This window comes from Pseudoliparis swirei, chromosome 6 (assembly GCF_029220125.1).
Source record: "Pseudoliparis swirei isolate HS2019 ecotype Mariana Trench chromosome 6, NWPU_hadal_v1, whole genome shotgun sequence".
Taxonomy (NCBI): Eukaryota; Metazoa; Chordata; class Actinopteri; order Perciformes; family Liparidae; genus Pseudoliparis; species Pseudoliparis swirei.
The window spans coordinates 27,063,139-27,085,798 of NC_079393.1; the positions used below are offsets into that span (position 1 = coordinate 27,063,139).

General features: G+C 44.3%; 2 protein-coding genes across 8 annotated transcripts in view; both read right to left on the reverse strand.

The window, feature by feature from the left end:
- The window catches only part of LOC130194756 (MTOR-associated protein MEAK7-like), a 232,959-nt gene that overhangs the window by 159,780 nt on the left and 50,519 nt on the right, over positions 1 to 22,660 (reverse strand). The gene's annotated exons all lie outside the window — the stretch shown is intronic.
- On the reverse strand, positions 632 to 16,572 carry LOC130194770 (oocyte zinc finger protein XlCOF6-like). The gene is made up of 2 exons (XM_056415933.1): positions 16,398 to 16,572; positions 632 to 5,609 (listed from the first exon to the last, which is right to left on the reverse strand). Exons 1-2 carry the CDS (start codon positions 16,525 to 16,527, stop codon positions 4,243 to 4,245), a joined length of 1,497 nt encoding a protein of 498 aa, XP_056271908.1. The 5' UTR covers positions 16,528 to 16,572; the 3' UTR covers positions 632 to 4,242.

A 22,660-nucleotide genomic window follows, 5' to 3' on the forward strand; every position in this document is an offset into this window, starting at 1 on the left:
TTTCCCCTCGCGCCCCACCTCGTCTCTGCTCTTGAACCCGGAGCAGAGAGCTACTCTGAGACGACTTGTCTTCACCACCGTGGTAACGCAGAGGTGTCGGTTTGCTGTTCACGCGACATATTGGACGCTCTCTGCCGGCTGGTTGGAGCGCGCTCAGCTGTATGAGCTCAGCTTTATGTGCTCAGCTGTATGAGCTCAGCTGTATGTGCTCAGCTGTATGAGCTCAGCTGTCTGTGCGCACCTGTCTGTGCGCACCTGTCTGTGCGCGCATGGGGGCGGAGCTCCGCCGCGATACCGAGAGCCAGGAGAAGTGTGAACGCCAGCCCGTAGAGAGAGAAATGACATGCCGCTGTGTAGATACGATCAATAATAGACGACCGTTTAGTTGAATAAAACAACCTGACATTACTTATGTTGTAATCTGGCGCTATCGAGAACATTTAAGTGGGGCGGACCCCCACCCTGTTCTCATGGGAGGGGAAACACTTGTAATTCCCACCGCTCCTGAAAGCGGCGGCCCTCACTGTCAACTTTTCTCCTTTTTTGTTGCCGTCGCCATGGCAAATAGGTTTCGAGAAGGGTTCACGCCACGGATGCAGAGCCAGATACATTAGAAAGGAGGAATTACGTCTTTCAAGTTTTTATGATTTATTTATTCTGACAGATCTGGCGGGCCAGAAGTAACACATTCTATGACTGATGTTGCGGGCACCTAGAAAGCCTTTTATTATAGTTGTACTATTAGCTAAAGGCAAGTGTAACCCACTGATTGGCTCAGGAAGGAACATCTTTTAATTGGCCAATCCAGGACCCAAGTCCTAATAAATATGACTACTTTTAAGTGCATTTTGTGTTGTGGACTGTGCAATGTGCTTCGCATATTTTGTGTCAATGTTAGACTCCCATTTTTTTATATTACATGTTTTTCTTTTCCTTTGTATTTGCCCTGTCAGTGCTTTTGGTTACTGCTCTTGAAAACATGTTGTGTTTTGAATTAACTGTTTTTATGTGACCTTTTGTATAGGTCAGGTTTTTGAGCGGATACAAATTTGTATCCGATGAAGATGGCGAGCTACCCACGAGTTGGATGAACATGATGACTGCCCACTAAGACAACGTTTCTTTTTCATTTTAAATATGTGTACTTGATTTAAGTTGTTCTTTATGTCCCTTAAATCTCAACTATTTGATGTTGTGTTTTTCCCACACGAATTGAGCTCCATAGACGAACCTGGGGACAACATCCATAGACTTTGGTAAAAAAATCTTGAAATTGAGCCGAGCAAAAAGTTTAAAATATAGTGGTTACGGAATGTGCACTCTTTGTTTCAGTGCAGCCATTTGATAAAATCAAAAAAGTTAATTTGATGTCTCATTAATGTCACTCAGCACCATCTTGACTAAACTAATGTAGAAATCCTTGCAAATTTATTCAGTTTTTTAAATTCAATTCAGTTTATTTGTAGAGCCCATTCTCACAAATTACAAATTTCTCTCAGAGCGCTTTACAATCTGTACACATAGACATCCCTGACCTTTAACTTCACATCGGATCAGGAACAACTCCCAAACAACCCTTCACGGGGAAAAAAGGGAAGAAACCTTCAGGAGAGCAACAGAGGAGGATCCCTCTCCAGGATCGACAGAACAATAGATGTCATGTAATCTACGTAATATTTCAAAAATCAGGCACATCTTGTCTCAAAAAGATGCAGAAAAATTGGTTCACGCGTTTGTTACTTCGAGACTTGATTACTGCAAGTCTTTATTATCAGGCTGCTCTAATAAGATTCTTAGGTCCCTCCAGTTGATCCAGAATGCTGCAGCTCGTGTTCTCACTAAAACTAAGAACAGAGATCACATCACTCCTGCACTAGCTGCTCTGCATTGGCTCCCTGTAAAATTAAGAATCACTTTTAAAATTCTTCTCTTAACCTACAAAGCCTTGATTGGTGATGCACCATGATATCTTAAGGAGCTTGTAGTACCATAATCTCTCCGCCCACACGCGAGCAGCGCAGTGGGGAGCTCGGGCTTGTTCTTTCTCCCCGTGCCGACCACGGTGTTGTTCCTGATCAGGAGCCGCCGCGTGAGTTCATAGGAGGTGAAGAAATTGTCGCACGTGACGTCACGCCCCGTCACGCCCTGTCAGTCCCTCGGTCACGTCGAGCACGACCCTCGTGCCCAGGTTCTTTTCCGGGCGTCTGCCGCTCGGCTTCCTGGTGTAGACTTGCATCTTCCAAGCGTAGCTGAATCTGGCGTCGCAGGCCAGCCACGACATGATCTCGTATTTTACCAGCTTGCTGGGCATGTACTGCTGGAAAGGACGACGGCCTAGTCGTTTTGCCGAGAGGAAAGAGACATGTGTGTGAGCGCAATCGCACATTATTTCAGTCATCATCATCAAAAGCAGAGCCGGCCGAGTTCTATCGTGCACTTGGTCGAATTCCTCCCCGTCGTCTTCTTCTTTTTTTCCTGACGGTGGATCAACCAACATTTTGACAATCTGAATTCTGGGGAAACGACTCGCAGTCGCAGAGTCGGACGGACGGTTGGTCGGTGGGGAGCCTCTCACGCCTTTCCGCGATTGCCCGGTCAGGCGCGAGAGGCTTCCTGTGCGAGTGAACCTCTGACGGGGTTTGAAAAGTCTTCAGCTGCAGGGACAGGACGACTGGTTGACATGGAAGGAACGATGAATGAGGCCAAGTACAGAGATATCCTGAAGAAAAGCTCTTCAGAGGCTCTGGACCTCAGACTGGGCCGAAGGTTCACCTTCAACAAGACCATGACCCTAAGCACACAGCTCAAAGAACAAAGGAGTGGCTTGGGAACAACTCTGGACCCTTGTGGACTGGCCCAGCAGAGCCCTGAACCCCAACATTCACCAACCTGACGGAGCTGGAGAGGATCTGTTGAAGAACGGCAGGATCCCCAAATCCAGGTATGACCACATGTTGCATCATCCCCAAGAAGACTCCTGCTGTAGAGCTCCAAGGTTCTACTCACCACTGAGACTCAGAAGACTGAGCACCATGGGAGATTTCAGTTTTTCTTTTTTAATAAATTTGCAAAAATGTCTAATTTTTTTTTCTCTGTCAAGATGGAGCTGAGTTACATGAATGAGACATACAATTAATTACTTTTTTGATTTTGGCAAATTGCTGCACTGAAACAAAGAGTAAACATTTTAAAGGGGTCTGAATACTTTCCGTACCCACTGTATTTTAAACAATTTGCTTGCCTTTAGACAATAGTACAACTGAAATAAAAGGCTTTCTAGGTGACAAAAGACACAAATTGGTACAGGCAGTTAAAAAGTGTCTCTACTTTCACGCTAACTATCCATCAAATCTTTTACAAGAATCTTCCTGTGAGTTTATAGTTGCATAGAAACAAATTTCTTGAGAATTATACAAAACAATGGGATCTGTAAGAGAAAGTGTAACAAAGTTTCCGTCGCACAAAGTGGACTTGCAAAAGTCTCTTTTTGTACACTACCGTTCAAAAGTTTGGGGTCATCCAGACAATTTTGTGTCTTCCATGAAAACTCACACTTTTATTTATCAAATGAATTGAACATTTCATAGAACATATAGTCAAGACATTGACAAGGTTAGAAATAATGATTAATATTTGAAGTATTAATTTTGTTCATCAAACTTCAAGCTCAAAGAAAGGCCAGTTGTATAGCTTATATCACGAGCATAACTGTTTTCAGCTGTGCTAGCATAATTGCACAAGGGTTTTCTAATCAGACATTAGTCTTCTAAGGCGATTAGCAAACACAATGTACGATTAGAACACTGGAGTGATAGTTGATGGAAATGGGCCTCTATACACCTCTGGAGACATTTCATTAGAAACCAGACACTTCCACCCTGAATATTAATTTACCACATTAACAATGTATATAGTGTATTTTGGATTAATTTAATGTTATCTTTATTGAAAAAACAGTGCTTTTCTTTGAAAAATAAAGACATTTCTAAGTGACCCCAAACTTTTGAACGGTAGTGTCGATTTTAAAACATTACAGGGAAAATGCATTTTAAATACTGATGTATTTGTACAGAGTTTTTAGTTTGTTTTTAGTTTCCTCCATCAAAGACACTCAGTATGTTGTCATTGTTTTTAATAAAGATTCATCAAACGATTAGAAAACACTTTGTCTTCCATCTCATTTACAAATAAATGACATGGGAAACAATTAAAAACATTTTACTTATTTTTTTAATTCACACATTAGAAAGAGAACAACTTCCATGTGGAATTTGTCACTACTGGAAGAAACACATTATATCCTGTGTGGACTCTCATGTGTGTTTTCAGATTTCCCTGTTCTGTAAATCTTTTCCCACACACACCACAACTGAATGGTTTCTCTCCTGTGTGGACTACCATGTGTCTCTTCAGATTTCCCTGATGCTTAAATCTTTTCCCACACACATTACAACTGATTGGCTTCTCTACTGTGTGGACTCTCATGTGTGTCTTCAGACCTACCTGTTGCGTACATCTTTTCCCACACACATCACAACTGAATGGTTTCTCTCCTGTGTGGACACTCATGTGTTTTTTCAGACGTCCCTGTACTGCAAATCTTTTCCCACACTCGTCACAACTGATTGGTTTCTCTCCTGTGTGGACTCTCATGTGGCTCTTCAGATTTCCCTGTCCTGCAAATCTTTTCCCACACTCATCACAGCTGAATGGTTTCTCTCCTGTGTGGACTCTCATGTGGCTCTTCAGATTTCCCTGTAATGCAAATCTTTTCCCACACTCGCAACAACTGAATGGTTTCTCTCCTGTGTGGACTCTGATGTGTTTCTTCAGATCTCCCTGTTGTGTACATCTTTTCCCACACTCGACACAACTGAATGGTTTCTCTCCTGTGTGGACTCTCATATGTGTCTTCAGATTTCCCTGACTTGTAAATCTTTTCCCACACTCGTTACAACTGAATGGTTTCTTTCTCACTTTTGATAGTGATTCCTTGCATTTGTTGCCAGTGTTACATCCTACATGACTTACAAGAGCTTCCTTATATTTCAGGGCATGTGCAGCAGACTCAGATGTCCTGGTCTCCTTCCAGACATTGTCGCCATCTACACTTTCAGGTCCAGAATCTGACAAAGCTTCTTGCCAATCACCACAACTGGCTTCAGTCTCAGAAGAGTCTGAAGCCTCTTCATCATCAGCAATTGGATGTGAATGACGATGTGGATTTAGGTTCCTTTCTGGTCCTGATCCCCCACAGTCGTCTTCATCAGTTTCTGTTTGTATCGGTGTAGCTGAGCTGCTGGCTGGAGGCTCCGCCTCTCTGTCGTCCTCCGACTGGCTTTGATGAAGCTGTGAGGTCTGAGGTTCGTCATCTTCACTCTCCAAAGTAACAGCAGTGAATGAGAACGTGGCGATATCGGCCTCCTCCAGCACAATGAGCTGATCTCCCTCTAGACGGGTCCAGAGATCCTGCAGGTCTTTTATGTGGTGGGGCTCCGGCTCCTCTTTTATGTGGAGTGGCTCCGGCTCCTCTTTTATGTGGAGTGGCTCCGGCTCCTCCTGGTCCTCAGGGGGGACATATGCTCTAATCCCTACCTGCTGCTGGACATCTGCAGGGAGAACATTATGAACAACGGTGACTGATCTCAACTTTTATCACTGGAGACGTTCAAGGAGTCTGACTAAATGTGTATTTGTTGCTCTTCATTTACAAACACATAAATACAAAACAATAAGAATGACATTCGTAAACATCAGGACAGAACGAACGTTGCCAGTATTGAGATGGAAGAGGAAGGAACCCGTTGAGAAATTGAACAGACAATCTGGCACAGCCCTTTGCAGTGTGGTCGCCATCGATTGATGAGCCATGCTGTCTAGGTATGCATCAAAGTCCTCACCTTCATCATAGTGTGAACATTTAATAACACTATCACACTAAAATGTACTCAAAAAACAGAAGAGTAACTGGATCCACTTCAACAGAAATCTATTGGAAGTTTAATATGATCTTTGAAAATGACCATGGAGATCGCATGAGCTCTCGAACAAGAAATTGTACAAAGTGTAACAATTCTCCCTTATAACTTAATCCTGAGGGGAAAGATGGCTTTGGCCACACCAACATGTCTTTCGATCTCTTTTATCATCTGCGAGTGTGTGTAATGTGTGGTATGTAGAGGTGTTGCTGTCTGGTGCACGAGACGCTCCAGCGGGCCTTTAACTTCGCGGCTCAGGGCCAACATTGCAGGAGTCACGCCAGTGGTCTCATGCACCGCTGTGTTGCTAGCCAAACGGAACTCAGGCAACCACCGGTCCTAATCATGATGGTGGTCACCGACAAAAGAGGCAATCATGGTGTCCTTTGACCCTCTCCGTCAGCTTGGTCTGAGGGTGGTATGCCGTAGTGAGCTTTTGCGCCACTCCCCAGCTCTCACACAGCTAGACATTAGCTGGCTTGTAAATTGGGGTCCCCGATCAGAAACCAGGTACACCGGTACTCCCCAGCGGGTGAAAATGTCATTTTTAAAAATCTGACAGACCTTTGGAGTCTTGGCATCCCTAAGAGCGAACAGCTCAACCCATTTACAGCAATAGTCCACCACTACCAACAGGACTGGATTCCGTGCCTTGCTGAGCTTTATCCGTCCTAAATGTCCTCCAAAGGGGCTATTATGGAAGAAGGCCAGAAACTTTGGGGACAGTACAGCCGGAACGACTAACTGGTAGTTATAACCTCCTTACTTGGAAGGCACGCCCCGGTATAACATTCCTGGCTGTAGTTGGTAGTGATTGCGGCCAGATGTGGACTGGCAAACAGTCTGACTAAGCTCTTGGCATAAGGTGTGAGTCTGCTGAGCCTCTTCAATGTCCTTTAGCGAACTGAGTAGATCAGCCCAGTGGGACTTGGCGACAGCCAGACACACTACCTAATAGTGCTGGAGGTGTTGCACGGGACAGCGCATCTGGAACAACGTTGCACCAACCCTTCTCATAATGAACCCGGAAAGAGAATGCCTGCAGGCGCAGAGTCCATCTGGTGAGCCTTGACGATGCTTTGGGACAATTGAATACTCACACCAGAGCACTGTGGTCTGTAAACACATCAAACGGTTCACCCTCCAAGAAATGACGCCACTTCTCCACCGCCCACACAACTGCCAGACATTCCTTCTCTGAGATGGAATACCTCAGTTCAGCACCCTGGAGAGCTCTTGATGTGAAGGCAATGACTTTTTCGTCTCCCTCAATGACCTGCATCAGAACGGCTCCAAGCCCCGCCCCACTAGCGTTAGTGAACTTGAAAAGCAAGGTTGGGCCTGGGTCAACTTCCACGACTTTTCTGGAACAAACATGCCCAAAAAAGTCGAGTTGGTCTGGAGAAGATGGCATTTCTTTACATTGAGGGTTAGGTGAGCCTGGTGGAGCTTCTTAAACACTGCGTCGAGATCCCGCAAGTGTTGCTCATGAGTCTGAGAAAAGACAATAATATTGTCTATGTAGACAAAGCAGATCTTGCCCTTCAACTCTCCCAGGACTCTTTCCATCAACCTCTGGAAGGTGGCACCTGCATTACGCAAACCAAATGGCATGACCTTGAATTGGAATAGGCCAAGATGGGTGATCATGGCAGTCTTCTGCTTGTTCTCCACATCCATAGCCACCTGCCAGTATCCACTGCGGAGATCCAGGGCGCTAAAGTACTGGGCCCCCTGCAAGGACTCCAGAATTTCATGTACCAGCAGCACTGGATAGGCATCATGGTGGGTTTTTGTATTAACTCCCGTGTAGTCCACAAAGAAACGGGGTGTCTCATCTTTCCGTGGGGTTAAGACTACAGGTGAGGCCCATACAGAAGAGGATGGCTCAATGACGCTGTTGCTTAGGATTTTTTTTAATTGTTCTTCAATAACAGTCTGCTTCTGCGGTGACACTCGGTAGGCTTTCTTTCGGACTGGCATCTCATCTGTCATCCAGATCTTGTATTTTATAACTTCGGTGGCTCTAGTGGACTCTGTCCACACCGTAGGCCATTTCTGCAAGAGCGACCTGACCACCTCCGGTTGAGCCTCCCACAGCGGATTTGCAGGCTGTTCGGGACTGACGTCTTCCATTACCGCCATGTAGAAGCTCTGCACTACCCCATTTCAGTGCATCCTGGGTCTTTGATAAGAACTTGGACTCTTTTCCCCTGGGCATGCCATATTTACTCAGGTGTGGCTTTAAGATAAACTGACCTGCGCACATCAAGTCCAGCCCCAGCAGGAAAGGCATGCATAGTTGGTCGTCCCCGAGCACATGTATGCCAACGGTTATGTGGGCATCGTGGAGCGTAAGAAGGAGGATAGTTCTACCTATTGACGTGCTCGCTTTACCATTAGCCATAATACATTTAGAGATCTTACTCGCACCTATGTTCTCACCCGCCTTCCTCATGCTATTCCACAGAGGTCTACTCATCAACGAGTATGTGCACCCCTAGTCGAAGACTGCGTCACCTTGTAAGCCTCGGATCCCGATTGGCACTACAAGGAGAGTTGGAACACCTAGCACCGAGGCTACGTCTCCGCCGTGCCCACGGCCTTGACCATGTTCAGGCTTCCTGCTGGGCTTCTTGGGCGAGCGCTCTGGAGGGGTGGTCTGCTGTACTCGGCTTTAATTATCTTTGGAGTTACTCCAGTCTTTTTCAATCAGGGAGCCACTTTGACCACAGTAGCGATGAAGCCGCGTAGGCCGCTTGCCAACCTCGGATTACAGGCCCTCTCAAGTCTCCATTTCAGGCAGAGCGCACGATGATCATATGAAAAGTCTCTCAAGCACTGGGTGGGTGGGTGGGTTCTTGCACATGGGCATGCAGTTGCTCCTCAATCTCAGATTGATAGTCAGTGGGCAGGAAAGCTTCAAGGAAAGCACCTTTGAACTTTCCCCAGTTGGATACTTTGCTGCGGGCAGCTAACCACCAGCTCCGTGCTGGACCCTTTAGAACAGCATTGGGTGTGCCTAAAAGTTCAATGTCACCCAAGGGTCTGAGGGTTAGAAAATTCTCGCACTGTTCAATGAAGTCGGTGACATCCGCAGAATCTCTGGATTCCCCAAACAGGGGAAACTCCTTTCTAATGGGTAACTTGGCCATCGACGCAGGCAGGGATGAAAAACCGGTATCCCCCTCTGCCTTATGCCGGCTGTCTGGTAATGGCCCTGCAGGATTAGAAAAACTGCCTGGCTTCCAAGAGAGACGATTTCTGTCAAGGGTCTTGTTCAGCTTCTGTCCCCGTTGGATGTCCCTTCGTTCCAAACAAGCCAATATGGCACGATCAAAGCCTTGCATCAACATAACCTTTAGCTGTCTCTGCCACTGTCTCAAGGAAAGCCCTGAGTCCCTCTTCCCGATTGAGTGTGCTATCAACCGCTTCTTTAAGTCGAACTTCTAAGGCGTCAACCCCTGAATGGAAATCCCGAAGCTGTTCTTAGTGCCAACACCTCATCATCCTCAGGCTGTTGAGGTTCCTGCTCCGATTGCTCCAGATACATGGATTCAAACAAGCTGGTTAACTCTAAGACACCGCTTCCATCGTGTCGAGGGGTGACGTGGTGGTAAGGGTCAGCATCCGAATCAACCACAGCAGCCGGGATATCACCTTGGGCTGTCTCTCATAGAGGAAATGTAATGTCTTCCAGTGACTCATTGTCCATGGCTGGCCCCCGGTGGCTCATAGTGTGCGTCAGTGAAATTATGTTATCAGTAAACATACGTATGTAAAGTTGAGGGTGGTTGTTATGAAGCTCTAGCGTAAGTTCAGACAGGAAGACCTTCCCCTCACTGCAGGCTCAGGCCCCACATGCATGGCTCCCTCACCAGAAGCGCATATCCTACACCGGCTGTCACTGTCAGTGGCGTCACGAGTCCAGCAGCTGATCAACAGCCAGCACCGAGCCAATAGCACAGAGGCACGCCCGCGGAGCTAGCCTATCAGCTGCTGCCGTCTCACTTAAATGTACCGTTTCCCCGCCTCTAGTGCCTGATGCTGCTTCCATGCGACCCTCCACCTCCCCAGCACCATCCACTTCCTCAGACGCAGCAACCCAGCGTCTCTCCAGCCAACTCCAGCAGAACCTCCAGCCACTAGCACCAGTGTTTGGACTCATCGGGGGGATTCATTCATTGCTGCCGCTCAGGGCAAACACAGCGCGATCTCAAATCCTCCCGCCGAGTTCAATCGCCAAAGTAATTCAGCATAACCGATGTTCATATCACGGTGCATTGTAATAAACATTAACTATTCATTGTCTTTCCTGATTGAAATGTTAATATATAGTGTTAGCTGTGGAACCAGTACTACTATCTACACATTAAACATCTTATTATTTAAACATGGGGAGGACGGGGATCGAACCGACGACCATGGGGTTGCAGGACGACACCCTTACCCCACTGAGCTACAGCCGCCCCCTAAGTCCTTAATCCTAAAGGGAAAGGTACAATACGCTATTCTAAGGGAATGAGCGGATTTGCTAATGGCTGTTAAGTCCCTGCTTAACCTGCGCGAACGTAAAACGGTGATAAAAGAAAAACAAACAGTCAATATTGCGTAAACCCAATTATTATTATTTAAATCAAATTCAATGCATCCTTAAAGACCCAAAATGAACACATAAAACAAATAATTAAACCCTCTCAAAGTACAATATATTCCCCGGATCCCGACAGTCCCAAAGTCTTTGAAGTCCCCAAAACAAAAAAACCTTGCGTCTCCTCCCCCCCTTCACCTTTTATAGTCACTGGCATGTACAAATAATAATAATTATAATGCACAACAACACACAATCCTAATTGAACCCGAGCTCACGCTTCAGGCCACTGATAAAAATACTGGTACGGCATCGATGCGTAAAATAAATCAAAAAGGTTTACCCTCTACTGGTGCCGTGCACACAGGCAGACCCATGCCATCATTACAAAAGCAGTGTCATTCTTATATACACTTTTAATGAGCTTTAAAAAAAGATCAGATATTGGAAAAATATGAATAACATTATTTATTTTAAGGTGACTAACTTTAACGATAATTTTTTTTCATATAACGTCCAAAATAATATTGTTTTTGATTTTTCATATCCTCCTGAGAACTGAGGGGGAAAAGTGTCTTCCAACTTCAGATTTTTTGTGTGATTTCTGACGTATTTAGAATTAGATAAACATCAACAAGTGATATGTTCATCTTGAAGATGGAAAGGTTTCGTTAATGCAGACTACATCCTAAATGAAGGAGGGAGCAAGCCGCTCCACGTCATGTTCCTAAAGACACGCTCACTCCTGTGTGTAGTTATTCAATCAGTGCGTTTACATAATGGTATAATTCGAATCTTGCTTTAGTCGGACTCTGCTATCTTTTGGGGGATCTGCTATTATCCCAATATACATGGCAGTGAGTAATTCGAATCATTGGCAGAAAGCATGTCATATCCGATACGATAGGTGGCGCTGTTTTCATTACAACTCGTGGTGATACAGCCATTTCCGCTTGACCTCTTCACCACTACCAACAACAACAACAACAACATTTCGAGAAAGATGGCGAACAGAGAGCAAGGTTAAGCATAAATTCTGTCTGCTCTTCGGTCCAGAAATGTGTGGTGGCTCTTGTGTTCTCCATAGCGTTGTTTGTTTGTTTTCTGCCGGCCAGGCTCCCGGCAGTGACAACTTATCGTCTCTTTCGACTTCCGGGTTACGACATGGGAGGGAGGAGGGCGTCGGGATCTCAAGCATGCGCAAAGACGCAAAGTCCAGTTCCTAATCCAATTCACCGTTACATGCCGCGATAGTGGAATTATCAACCGAATCGGATCAAGTTATCCAGGGGTGTTAATCGGATCGTAGTCGGACCGCACATCGTCGAACAAAGGTGTTTACATGAAACGGATAATTTGATTTCAGTCCGACTAAGCCAGTTATTCGAATGCATGTAAACACGGTCAGTGTGTGTCCTTATCGGAACACAATAACAGGTAACAGTCATGTTTAATCTGGACCAGTGAGTGCTGCACTGGTAGAGTAGAGGCTAAGCCAGACATGGGCAAACTACGGCCCGCGGGCCACATCCAGCCCGTTAGGCTTTTTAATCCGGCCCGCCGAATTTGTCCAAATCGCGACTTTGTTTACTTCCGGTGTGCGTTGGCGCGGAAAGAACTCGTCACACGAAACCCTTCACCGTGATTTGTCAATCCGTTTGTCTGTCAACATTTCTCGAAAAAAACCAACCAATAAACAGTCAGTAAATCACAAAGGACCCGCCCACCACACAGATGGGGCTCATTTAGAAACAGCCGCAGTGATTTTGGCGAGCAGCGCGGAGCCTGGAGGGGCTGCGGAGCCACGAGGAGGAACACGCAGCCAGAAGAGAGCCACTTGGACCGGGTAAGAGTCTTTACTACATGTTACGTGTCACGGTGTCCGTCACGGTGTCCGTAACGTGCGCGCGGTGCTGACTAGTCTTGTATTTTACAGAGAGGATTCACCAGCGCCTGCAGCGCAGCCTGCAGCTCCCCCTGCCCGGCCAGCAGAGAGGACTCTTGACACGATGACATCATGTTATTATAGTGAAGCTATATTGTAAATAGTCAATTGTTGTGTTCTGTTTTCTATTTCTCAACATGTATATAATGTAGAATTTTTTAATTTTTTATGGACAATACATATTTATAAATAAAAAAAAATGTAATGGTCATTTTTTATTTGCACACACCCCATGAAACTTTATCTGCAATATGAAGTCATTTCTCAGTCCCATCTTTATCATTTTGGTGAATGTGTGACAGACATCATTTTTACTCAAAAAACGGTAATACAAAATGTGGTTTTCCTCATTCATTTAATTCAATTCAGTTTATTTGTAGAGCCCAATTTCACAAATTTGTCTCTGAGTGCTTTACAATCTGTACACATAGACATCCCTGACCTTTGACCTCACATCGGATCAGGAACAACTCCCAAATAACCCTTCAGGGGGGAAAAGGGAAGAACCCTTCAGGAGAGAACAGAGGAGGATCCCTCCAGGATGGACAGGTGCAATTACATGTATCTAGCATTGTATTCAGATAGTTCACTGCTTTTGTGAACCTATGACCTTTGGTAAACCAATTTCAAACACCAAAACAGTTGGTCCACATGAGTAAAGGTGTGTTTTCAGAAGAGATATGAATAATTTAAAAAAATAGAACTTCAATTGTCAGCTTTAGGGTCCTATTTTCTCGAGTAAAGCGCTGTCAGTCTGTTTGTGACGGGTTCATACACATGCTGACCAGATGACGCCGCACATCACCCTCACTTTAAAGACCCCTTTCTAGTTTCTGCTGCAGTCAGGATATTTAATACAGTCTATCTCTCAGGACAATCCGTCCATTATTTTGCGGGGTTTAAAACAAATAGAAATTATTGAGCTTGAGTATTTCGTTGGGTAATTTGTTTTGAATGTTGAAAGTGATTCCATTGATCTCTTTCCAGTAAATGTTGATTACTTTAACTTTGCACCTTAAATTGAATTGTATAAAAAACAGACGCAATCTCCAGGTTAAAAAAATTACATTGCGTGTCCAAATGCTCCTGGCCCGGCCCCTCTGTCACATTTTAGAACCGAATGTGGCCCGCGAGTCAAAAAGTTTGCCCACCCGTGGGCTAAGCGATGGAAATGTGCATTTCCTAGTGAGTCAGACAGGTCCTGAGAGGCCACTCCTACAAGACGTCTGCTCACGCACGCGTACCAAAACCACTTCATTCAAACACCAGTTCATCTCTCACACCGTACAAGCCCTCCTCCCGTAGCACCATGACTGGAGACGCATTACATTTCAAGTGGCGGCTCACATGACCGGACTGTCATAACCACGACAACAACGGACGCGTTCGGCTGAAAAGTCGCCAGTTAAACCACTGCGGTCAACTCGGCCGACACTCGGATATTCGTGGTCAAATCAGCCGACATTGACATTTTTGAGCACCGATATACTGATGTTCACGGTAAACACATTCAAACAACCCAGATCGGGAGCACACAAGTGTTTTAACACATTTAGTGGAAAGATCCACGTGAAACAATCTGTTTTTCATAAAAAGATGTCGACAAATCGTATACTAGCATTTCAAAGTAAAAGCTGAATTAATGTTGTATCTTTATAGATAAATAGATAGAACATTTTACATTTAGCTAAAGTTAATGCTAAAATTAAAACAGTTTTACTGTACCAAAGAAGAGTTTTTCAAAGTAAATGTCCTACATTTTTACAAAAAAATCGTTTATTTCTGAAGATTTGAGGCATTCTAAATATCTTTCTCCCCAGAGTTATGCAGATGTGTTCAGGACATTTCTGACTCCACCTATATTGAAAATCTTACTTTTTTTAATCAACTTATCTTGATATATTTCAAAGTGAAAGTCACACATTTGAAAATGAAAAAATTTAAACTCAGAAAATATTTAAGATGAATATTTTAGAACATTAAAGTGACTCATTTCAACTGTGAATTATTTAAAGTGCAATTATAAAAATAAAAAAATAAAACTTTATGCTCCACAAATTAGAATAATTCTAACATAATAAATGCAGAAAAGAATTGCACATGCTTTTGGTCCAATAATTAGGGAGACATACACTAATTGTTTCCTTTCTGAAGTGTTGCTGTGTCCATTCCGAGGCACTGGCCGTGGGAACAGCTGTCACACTGAATCTAAAAAAGGTGGGAAATTAACCACCTTTAACGTGACCTAGGTTACATACTGTTTTATCATTTAAAACGTAACCGTTGAGGCATAATACAATAATATTTTACAATTTTATAAAAATATTACATAAAACATTTAAAATACAAAATATATTCATTACATTGTGCAATAACAAAAACAGATTCCTGTACTTGTATTTAAAAAGCATAGGGACACTTAGTTATACATGATAACATTGGACTCATGAATACTTTTTCTTTCATTTACCACAAATTTGAAATGCTCCATAGCAAGGACGGTGGTCCATTCACACATAAAGAGTTGTACGCTTGAATAACGTAAACCCTCAATTCATTATGCGAGTGGATTTTGCGACCAACTAAAATAGGTGGACCAATTATTTCACAGGATATACATGTCAGCCTGTTTTCCATAAAAGTTCTCATTTGTCCAAGTCACTGAATATATGACAAACAGCATTGATCTTATTGATTAAAATGTAAACGGATACGTTTTTTATTTTCTATAACACCATGTGCTACAATTATTACATTATTCAACAGTTTGGGGGCCTAAATAATAATGTATAGATTTTATCTTAAAATAATCATTCCTTCAAAGTAATAGCCTTTTTTAAATGTTTTTTTCTCATTTGATCACTCATCAGCTCACCATCACATTATGTCAACAATTTTAAAACAATAAACACTATCATGCAGTCAGAAGACTAAAACGGGAGTGCCCCAGTGGCCAAAGGGTGAACTGGTAGGACTCCGGCCAGAGATCTTGGTTGCAAACAAACATTACAAAATGCCTGATTTCTCATAAAAGTGTATGACCTTTACTTTGAAAAATCTCCTACTTGGGACAGTAAATTGTTTTGATTGCCAGGCTAGGGGATGTCAGGGATGTCCTGAAAACATCTGCATCAGTCATTACATGGGACTCTGGGGGAAAACATATTTAGAATGCCTGCATGATTTCTTTAACCCTTGTGTTGCCTTCGGGTCATTTTGACCCGAATCAATATTACACCCTCCCCCCGCCTATGGGTCATTTTGACCCGATTCAATGTTTCACCCTCCTGTTACCTTTATATTTACTAACATATTTTACACTTTGGGTTCAATTTGACGCCAGCAATTAAAACCTCCAGAAATTTATTAGAATTAATATTGTTTTCCAAGTTTAAGTGTGAGGCACTTTCTGTTTGTTTGTTGACTACCGAAAGAACACCGACATTATACATTGAATGGGGTCAAATTAATCCGAAGGCGGGGGGAGGGTGTAATATTGATTCGGGTCAAAATGACCCGAAGGCAACACAAGGGTTAAACATTAAGTAGTTTTACTTTGAAAAATTTCCTAATTGAAACATTAAAATTGTTTGATTGCCAGTTTAGGGAAAAACAAATTTTTTGGGAGCACCGAAGACCCATTGTGACCCAGGAAAAACCCTGATAAAGATACAAAATCAGTTCATCGTTTACTATTTTATGATAGTGTATAATTTGTCGACATCTTATTTTGAAAAACGGATGTTGTTTCACGTGGTTCTTTCCGCTAACTTTGACAAACCCCTCGCGTGCTCCCGATCGAATGCATTTACCATGAACATCAGTATAGAGGCGCACTAACATGTCAGTGTCACAACGGGACCAGTGAAGAAGAAAAACCAACCTGATGGGTGTCGCCATTGTTCTCTCAACTGAGACACGGTGTCCTCATAAGCTGCTGTCAATGTGTCCAACAGCCCAAAAGACTCTTCAACGGCCGCGTGGACTTGCTGCTTCACCAACAGTCTCATCATTTCTCCTGGAGACACGGGGACAGACACCGGAGGCTCCTCGCGGTCCATGTCTGAACGACGCATGCGCAGTTGGGTGTATGACGCACTGGGTCTGCCCCGTGCACCCAGAGGAGATCTCATGCCCTTAAAAGGCGTTTTTCAACTGTCTCTGACGTCATGATCACGTGGTCTCTGAGATTCTCACCAGAGAGTGTACGTTTTGATCGACAGTGGTGACTACAGGAAGTTTAATATTCATGTATATATATATATGTACACAGCAAGAATCAACTTGTGCAGGCAGCCGGTGGAGAGGCCGTCTGTTACAACCCGTCTGGACGACTGAGACCGTGAACAATAAACAGATGCTGAAAACATTTAAATGAACACAAAACCATCTAGAGGTAGTTGAACATGTGAACATGTGAACACGTGAACATGTGATCATGTGATCACGTGTACGTGGCTAGAAGCCGTCATGTCAAACATCATCTGTCACAGAGCAGTTGACAGTAATCAAACACACATGGAGACGCTTCCCTCCTCTGAAGCCTTCAGGGTCATTTTAATATCCATGTCATTATAGATGCAGAGCTTCTACAGGTTTGATGTTTCACCTGAAACCTTCTGTTAGTTTGTTTTCTTTGCTCATGTATTGAGTGTTGTTCTACTGCTTGTCGTTTTCTTTAGAGCTGGGGGTAGTGGTGCATCCTCTGGTGGCCAACCGGAGTAATGCAACTAAATCCTTCTGCCAAACAATGAGTGCAGACAGAACTAAAGTAAAACCTGTTGAGATCACCAGACGTGTTCCTCTTCCTTCTTCTCAAGGCTTCTGTAATCAGAGCAACAGAAGATGTGGCTAGAAGCTCACAAAAGACCAGGAAAGAGAAACCTGCATGTCGTGACAGAAGAACGTCTTAAAGTCCGGCGTACATGTGATCCACTCCCAGCAGGACCAGGTCCATCTCACTGGTCCTGGTCTTCCTGCGGCTCCCTGAGGCCCTGGCTGTGGAGAGTCTTCCCCACCATCTCCAGCATGGCCCGGAGCTCCGGGTTCACATCCAGGACGCTCTTCTGGCCTCGCCCTGAAGCGCTGCGGACAGAAACACACACGCATGGACGGATTAAGAAACCACGGGCCCCTGGGCCTGGACGTGTCAAGGGCCCCCCACCCGCAAAAAAAACATCGCTAACAAAACAGTCCGTATGGAACAACGATACCGGAGCTGAGCAGACAACATAACGCAAATTACAGGACTGTCTCAGAAAATTAGAATATTGTGATGAAGTTCTTTATTTTCTGTAATGCAATTAAAAAAACAAAAATGTCATGCATTCTGGATTCATTACAAATCAACTGAAATATTGCAAGCCTTTTATTCTGATTTATTGCTGATTATGGCTTACAGCTTAAGAAAACTCAAATATCCTATCTCTAAATATTAGAATATCATGAAAAAGTATACTAGTAGGGTATTAAACAAATCACTTGAATTGTCTAATTAACTCGAAACACCTGCAAGGGTTTCCTGAGCCTTGACAAACACTCAGCTGTTATAAATCTTTTTTTTAACTTGGTCTGAGGAAATATTAAAATTTTATGAGATAGGATTTTAGAGTTTTCTTAAGCTGTAAGCCATAATCAGCAATATTAAAAGAATAAAAGGCTTGCAATATTTCAGTTGATTTGTAATGAATCCAGAATGCATGACATTTTTGTTTTTTTAATTGCATTACAGAAAATAAAGAACTTTATCACAATATTCTAATTTTCTGAGACAGTCCTGTATATGACCATGACATGAATGACTTAAGCCTAGCATATACCGGCTACGGCGCATCGTGTCATATCATCATATTCATATCAATACAATGTTAATCACAGCGACGTCACGCGCGGAGGCTCAGGCCCAGGGGCCCCCTGAGCTCATGGGCCCCTGGGCCTCGGCCCGGTAGGCCCGTTGGTTAATCCATCCCTGCACACACGCCTTCATTTTAGAAACAGAACGGCTGGAAAGTAAATCAGGTATATATATATATATATATATAGATATATATATATATACAGTGTATATATAAATATATATTTATAAATATAAATACATATATTTATTTAAAAATATATATACTGAATATAATCAGGGTATATTTATATATATAATTAGTGTATATAGATATATATATAAAATCAGTGTGTATATATAGTGTATATATAAATATATATATATATATATTTATAAATATATATATAAGTATATCTCAATATATATAAATACATATTTATAAATATATATACAAATATTTATATCTAAATATATCTGTATATAAATATATATACAAATATACATATATATTTACATATCTATAAATATATATATACACAAATAAAATCCCCTGATGCAAAGTACAGACAAAGTGCCCCACCTCCTCTGGTTGGGGGGTCTTCCCGACCGCCCAGACCTCCACTGAGTCCAGGCTGAAGTCCTCCTCTCCAGAGAGCTGGGGGCTGCCGTAGGTAGTGCACGTGGGCCGTGCACAGCTGTGACCACGCCCAAAGTCACCGTCCAGCCACAGGCCGAAGTATCCGTGCTGCCCGCCCATGCCCTGGTGGAGACAACCAGGACGGAGGTCAGTTCTCTATAGCTCCATCCTGAAGAGGCTCCTCCTCGGTGGCTCCTGAAGGCCTCTCTCCTTTTTACCCTCAAAGGCATTTCTACTGTTTTTTGGGGAGTTGTTCCTGATCCGATGTGAGGTCAAAGGTCAGGGATGTCTATGTGTATGAACTGTAAAGCCCTCTGAGGGGAGGTTGTGATATTGGGCTATATAAAATAAGTCTTTTTTTTAGTTCTATCCAAAAGTGGGACCAATATTTCTGGAATTCAGCTCCCAATATTTAGTGAAATCATTCTGATGCCAAAAGAAGGTGTGACATTGAACACAACACCAACAGTAATACTGGACACATGACGTCACCAAAGCTTCATAGTGTAGTGTAATTCCGTCTATTGCAGAATGTCAGATGATCTCAAATATGTCGGTCAAAGGTCAAACAGTCAGAGCGCAGAGGTTCATAAGGACTTCTGAAGTGAACGACCCTGTGTGTAGATAAGAACCTGTGTGACGCGGACCTGGTAGATCATTCCCAGAATGAGGTGATTCTGCCTGCGTGTGGACTGGATCATGAGCGCCGGGGAACACAAACGCCTCTTTTCCTGTCGTGTGTATATTAGACAGCTGGAGACATTATCGGCAGACTTCTCTCAATTCGCCACCCGAGAGTCTCCAGGTTTTCTAGAGGCCTGTTTCTGACCTGTACCTGTAAGAATAAACTGAGTATTCTTGCAAAGTACTGCGTCTCTCGGAGATCCTTTCTTCATCATCAATTTCTCCAACATCCTCCGGTCGACAAGAAGATCCGACAATACTAAAACACACGGTGGGCCCCTTCAGGGAATAAGATGAAAACACAAATATTGACATTATACTGAATGTATTCTGCTGTCCCACCACTAGGGGGCGATCAGCGTCACAGTGCAGCCACGGGCTGAAGCCAGCTGGATGATGTCATCACGTCTCCCACGGACTAAGATGGAGGTGAGGGGACACGCCCTCTGGGTCGAGGAGCTCCTACAGTCATGGAAGGCACAGGCAGATTATTGATCCATGGAGGTTCATTGATCCATGGAGGTTCATTGATCCATAAAGGTTTATTGATCCATAAAGGTTTATTGATCCATGAAGGTTCATTGATCCATGAAGATTATTGATCCATGAAGGTTCATTGATCCATGAAGATTATTGATCCATGAAGGTTTATTGATCCATGAAGGTTCATTGATCCATGAAGATTATTGATCCATGAAGGTTTATTGATCCATGAAGATTATTGATCCATGGAGGTTCATTGATCCATGGAGGTTATTGATCGATGAAGGTTTATTGATCCATAAAGGTTCATTGATCCATGGAGGTTCATTGATCCAAAAAGGTTTATTGATCCATAAAGGTTTATTGATCCATGAAGGTTCATTGATCTATGAAGGTTTATTGATTAGCTCTCCCAGCCTCACCAATCCGTTGGGCATCGTCTGCTGGTGCTGATTCAGGTACATGAAGTGCTCGTTGTATCTTGTTGCTGTATAAACCCTCAGACTGGAAGACACGGAGAACAGGAAGCACCTGGAGTCACCTGCACACACACACACACACACACACAGTTTATACACTTTAGAAGCTGACATTAACACTTATGTATCGGACGTGGTAGATGGACCTGTACTTGTTTATGTCCGTTCTAGTCTTCAACCAATCGAATAGCTTTAACACTACATTACATCATTCACACATATTCACCTGTCCATCAGTAACTAACATTCACACCCTGGTGGGAGGAGCTAAGGTTCACCTGTCCATCAGGAACACAGAGGTCACGTGACGTTGGTAAAGTTGAACCCTCACGTCTCACTTCCTGGTTTGGCTCATTGTGATTAAAACTCGTCATCAGAAACAGCCGAAGCCTCTTGAGTGACGCATCTCTCTTCATGCACTGGATGCTCAGAGCCTGGCGGTGTCTCACCCTGGAACTGAGGCTTGAGGTCCCAGGCGTGGGAGGCGAAGCCGCCGAACACGTGACCCCTGGTGTCCTCGAGGAGCAGCAGCATGGGGCCGCACCCCATCAGGCCGCCCAGCATCCGGGTGAAGCTCTCCCTGTGGAGCTGCGTGGAGAACACCAGCCTCCAGGGGGCGCCGGAGCCGTCCGGCAGCTGAAGGGGCCGACACAGAGTAAGTGGTGGGGGGGCGGTTTGTTCATGGACATCTGGTCAGATGGGTACCTGCGCTGTGAGGAACATGAGCGTGGGGAAGTCCAGCAGACTCCTCACGTCCCTCCAGGGCGTCTGCTCCCTGCAGGGGGGCAGCAGGGGGGAGGGGGGGGGCAATCAGGGCCACGTCCAGGCCCTCGGCCACCAGCATCTCCAGGTACAACCACACCGGGGACACCCAGGAGATCCAGTCCTCCACACAGGAAACATCGTAGCTCCCTTCATCTGAGGAGACGAGGAGAGGGAGGGGAGGTGAGGAGACAGAGCGAAGGAAGAGGAGAGGAGAGGAGAGGACAGGAGGAGAGAGGAGAGGAGAGGAGAGGAGGAGACGGAGAGAAGGAAGTGGAGAGGAGAGGAGGAAGTGGAGAGGTGAAGTGAGGAGACATTAGGAGCAGTGGCGGTGCGTCCATAGAGGGCGCTAGGGCGCCGACCCTCTTAAAATTTTTAGATGGAAAAAAAAAGAAGAAGAAACAATATAATATATACTGTAGGTGTGTGGAAAAAACGAAGAGTCGAGTGATTCTGCTGGCTCGTGGTCGTTTATTTTCCTTTCCAACACCTGCCACATTCTCTACTTCCTGGTGCCCTTTAACCCCCCTCGTCACCAGGGCTACGCCCCTTTCCTTAAAGGGCCCTCGTGAATTCGTACACCCCTACAATACTGTCAAAAAACATTATATACCAACCAGTGGCGGGCCGTGGGCCTGGGGCCTGGGCCTTCAGTGAGGTCCTACACAGTCCCACCCGAATTAATCCACCTCTTATTACTATCATTATGATGCCATGGCTCTTGACCAGGGCTCAATACGTCGATCACGGCGTAGTATTGGTAGATCGCATGACATAAAAAATTTTTTTCTCTATAGCACGTCTTTGTTCATTTATTAAACTAAACAGCCGTCTGATGTTGATCGTATCTTCACAACAGCATGTCATTTCTCTCGGCTCTCCGTCTCGCCCGCTGCAGAATGCGCGCATCGGGACGGAGAAAAAGAAGAAAAAAAGTCACTTGCACTCGTTTGTTCACTAAACAGGGCATTGTCGCACCTAAAGCAGATTTCAAGTATATGCTCGACCAAATCGACATCTTCTCCTCCTTCCGTCATTGTGGGTTGAAAAAACAGCTTTGTCGTCCGCGAATTAATTCCTTTATCAAATTCAGTTTCCTAGTTCTGAGGTTTTGCATCTACCTGCCCATAGGACCCGCCTCTCAATATTGGTAATCCAATCAAAAGACGTGCAGCACTCCGCCTGCTAGCTGGCTCCTGTGCCGCTTCCGGGGCCTTCGAGAAGGCCTAGAGGAGCCAACTCTAAAGCTGATTGGTTGACACAAC

What these genes read in the sequence shown, in the direction of transcription:
- LOC130194770 (XM_056415933.1), bottom strand. Translation starts at nt 16,527, where the DNA reads ATGATGAGACTGTTGGTGAAGCAGCAAGTCCACGCGGCCGTTGAAGAG. An exon ending in ACAATGGCGACACCCATCAG is followed by an intron (nt 5,610 to 16,397) that starts GTTGGTTTTTCT and finishes TTCTCCCTGCAG; the next exon opens with ATGTCCAGCAGCAGGTAGGG.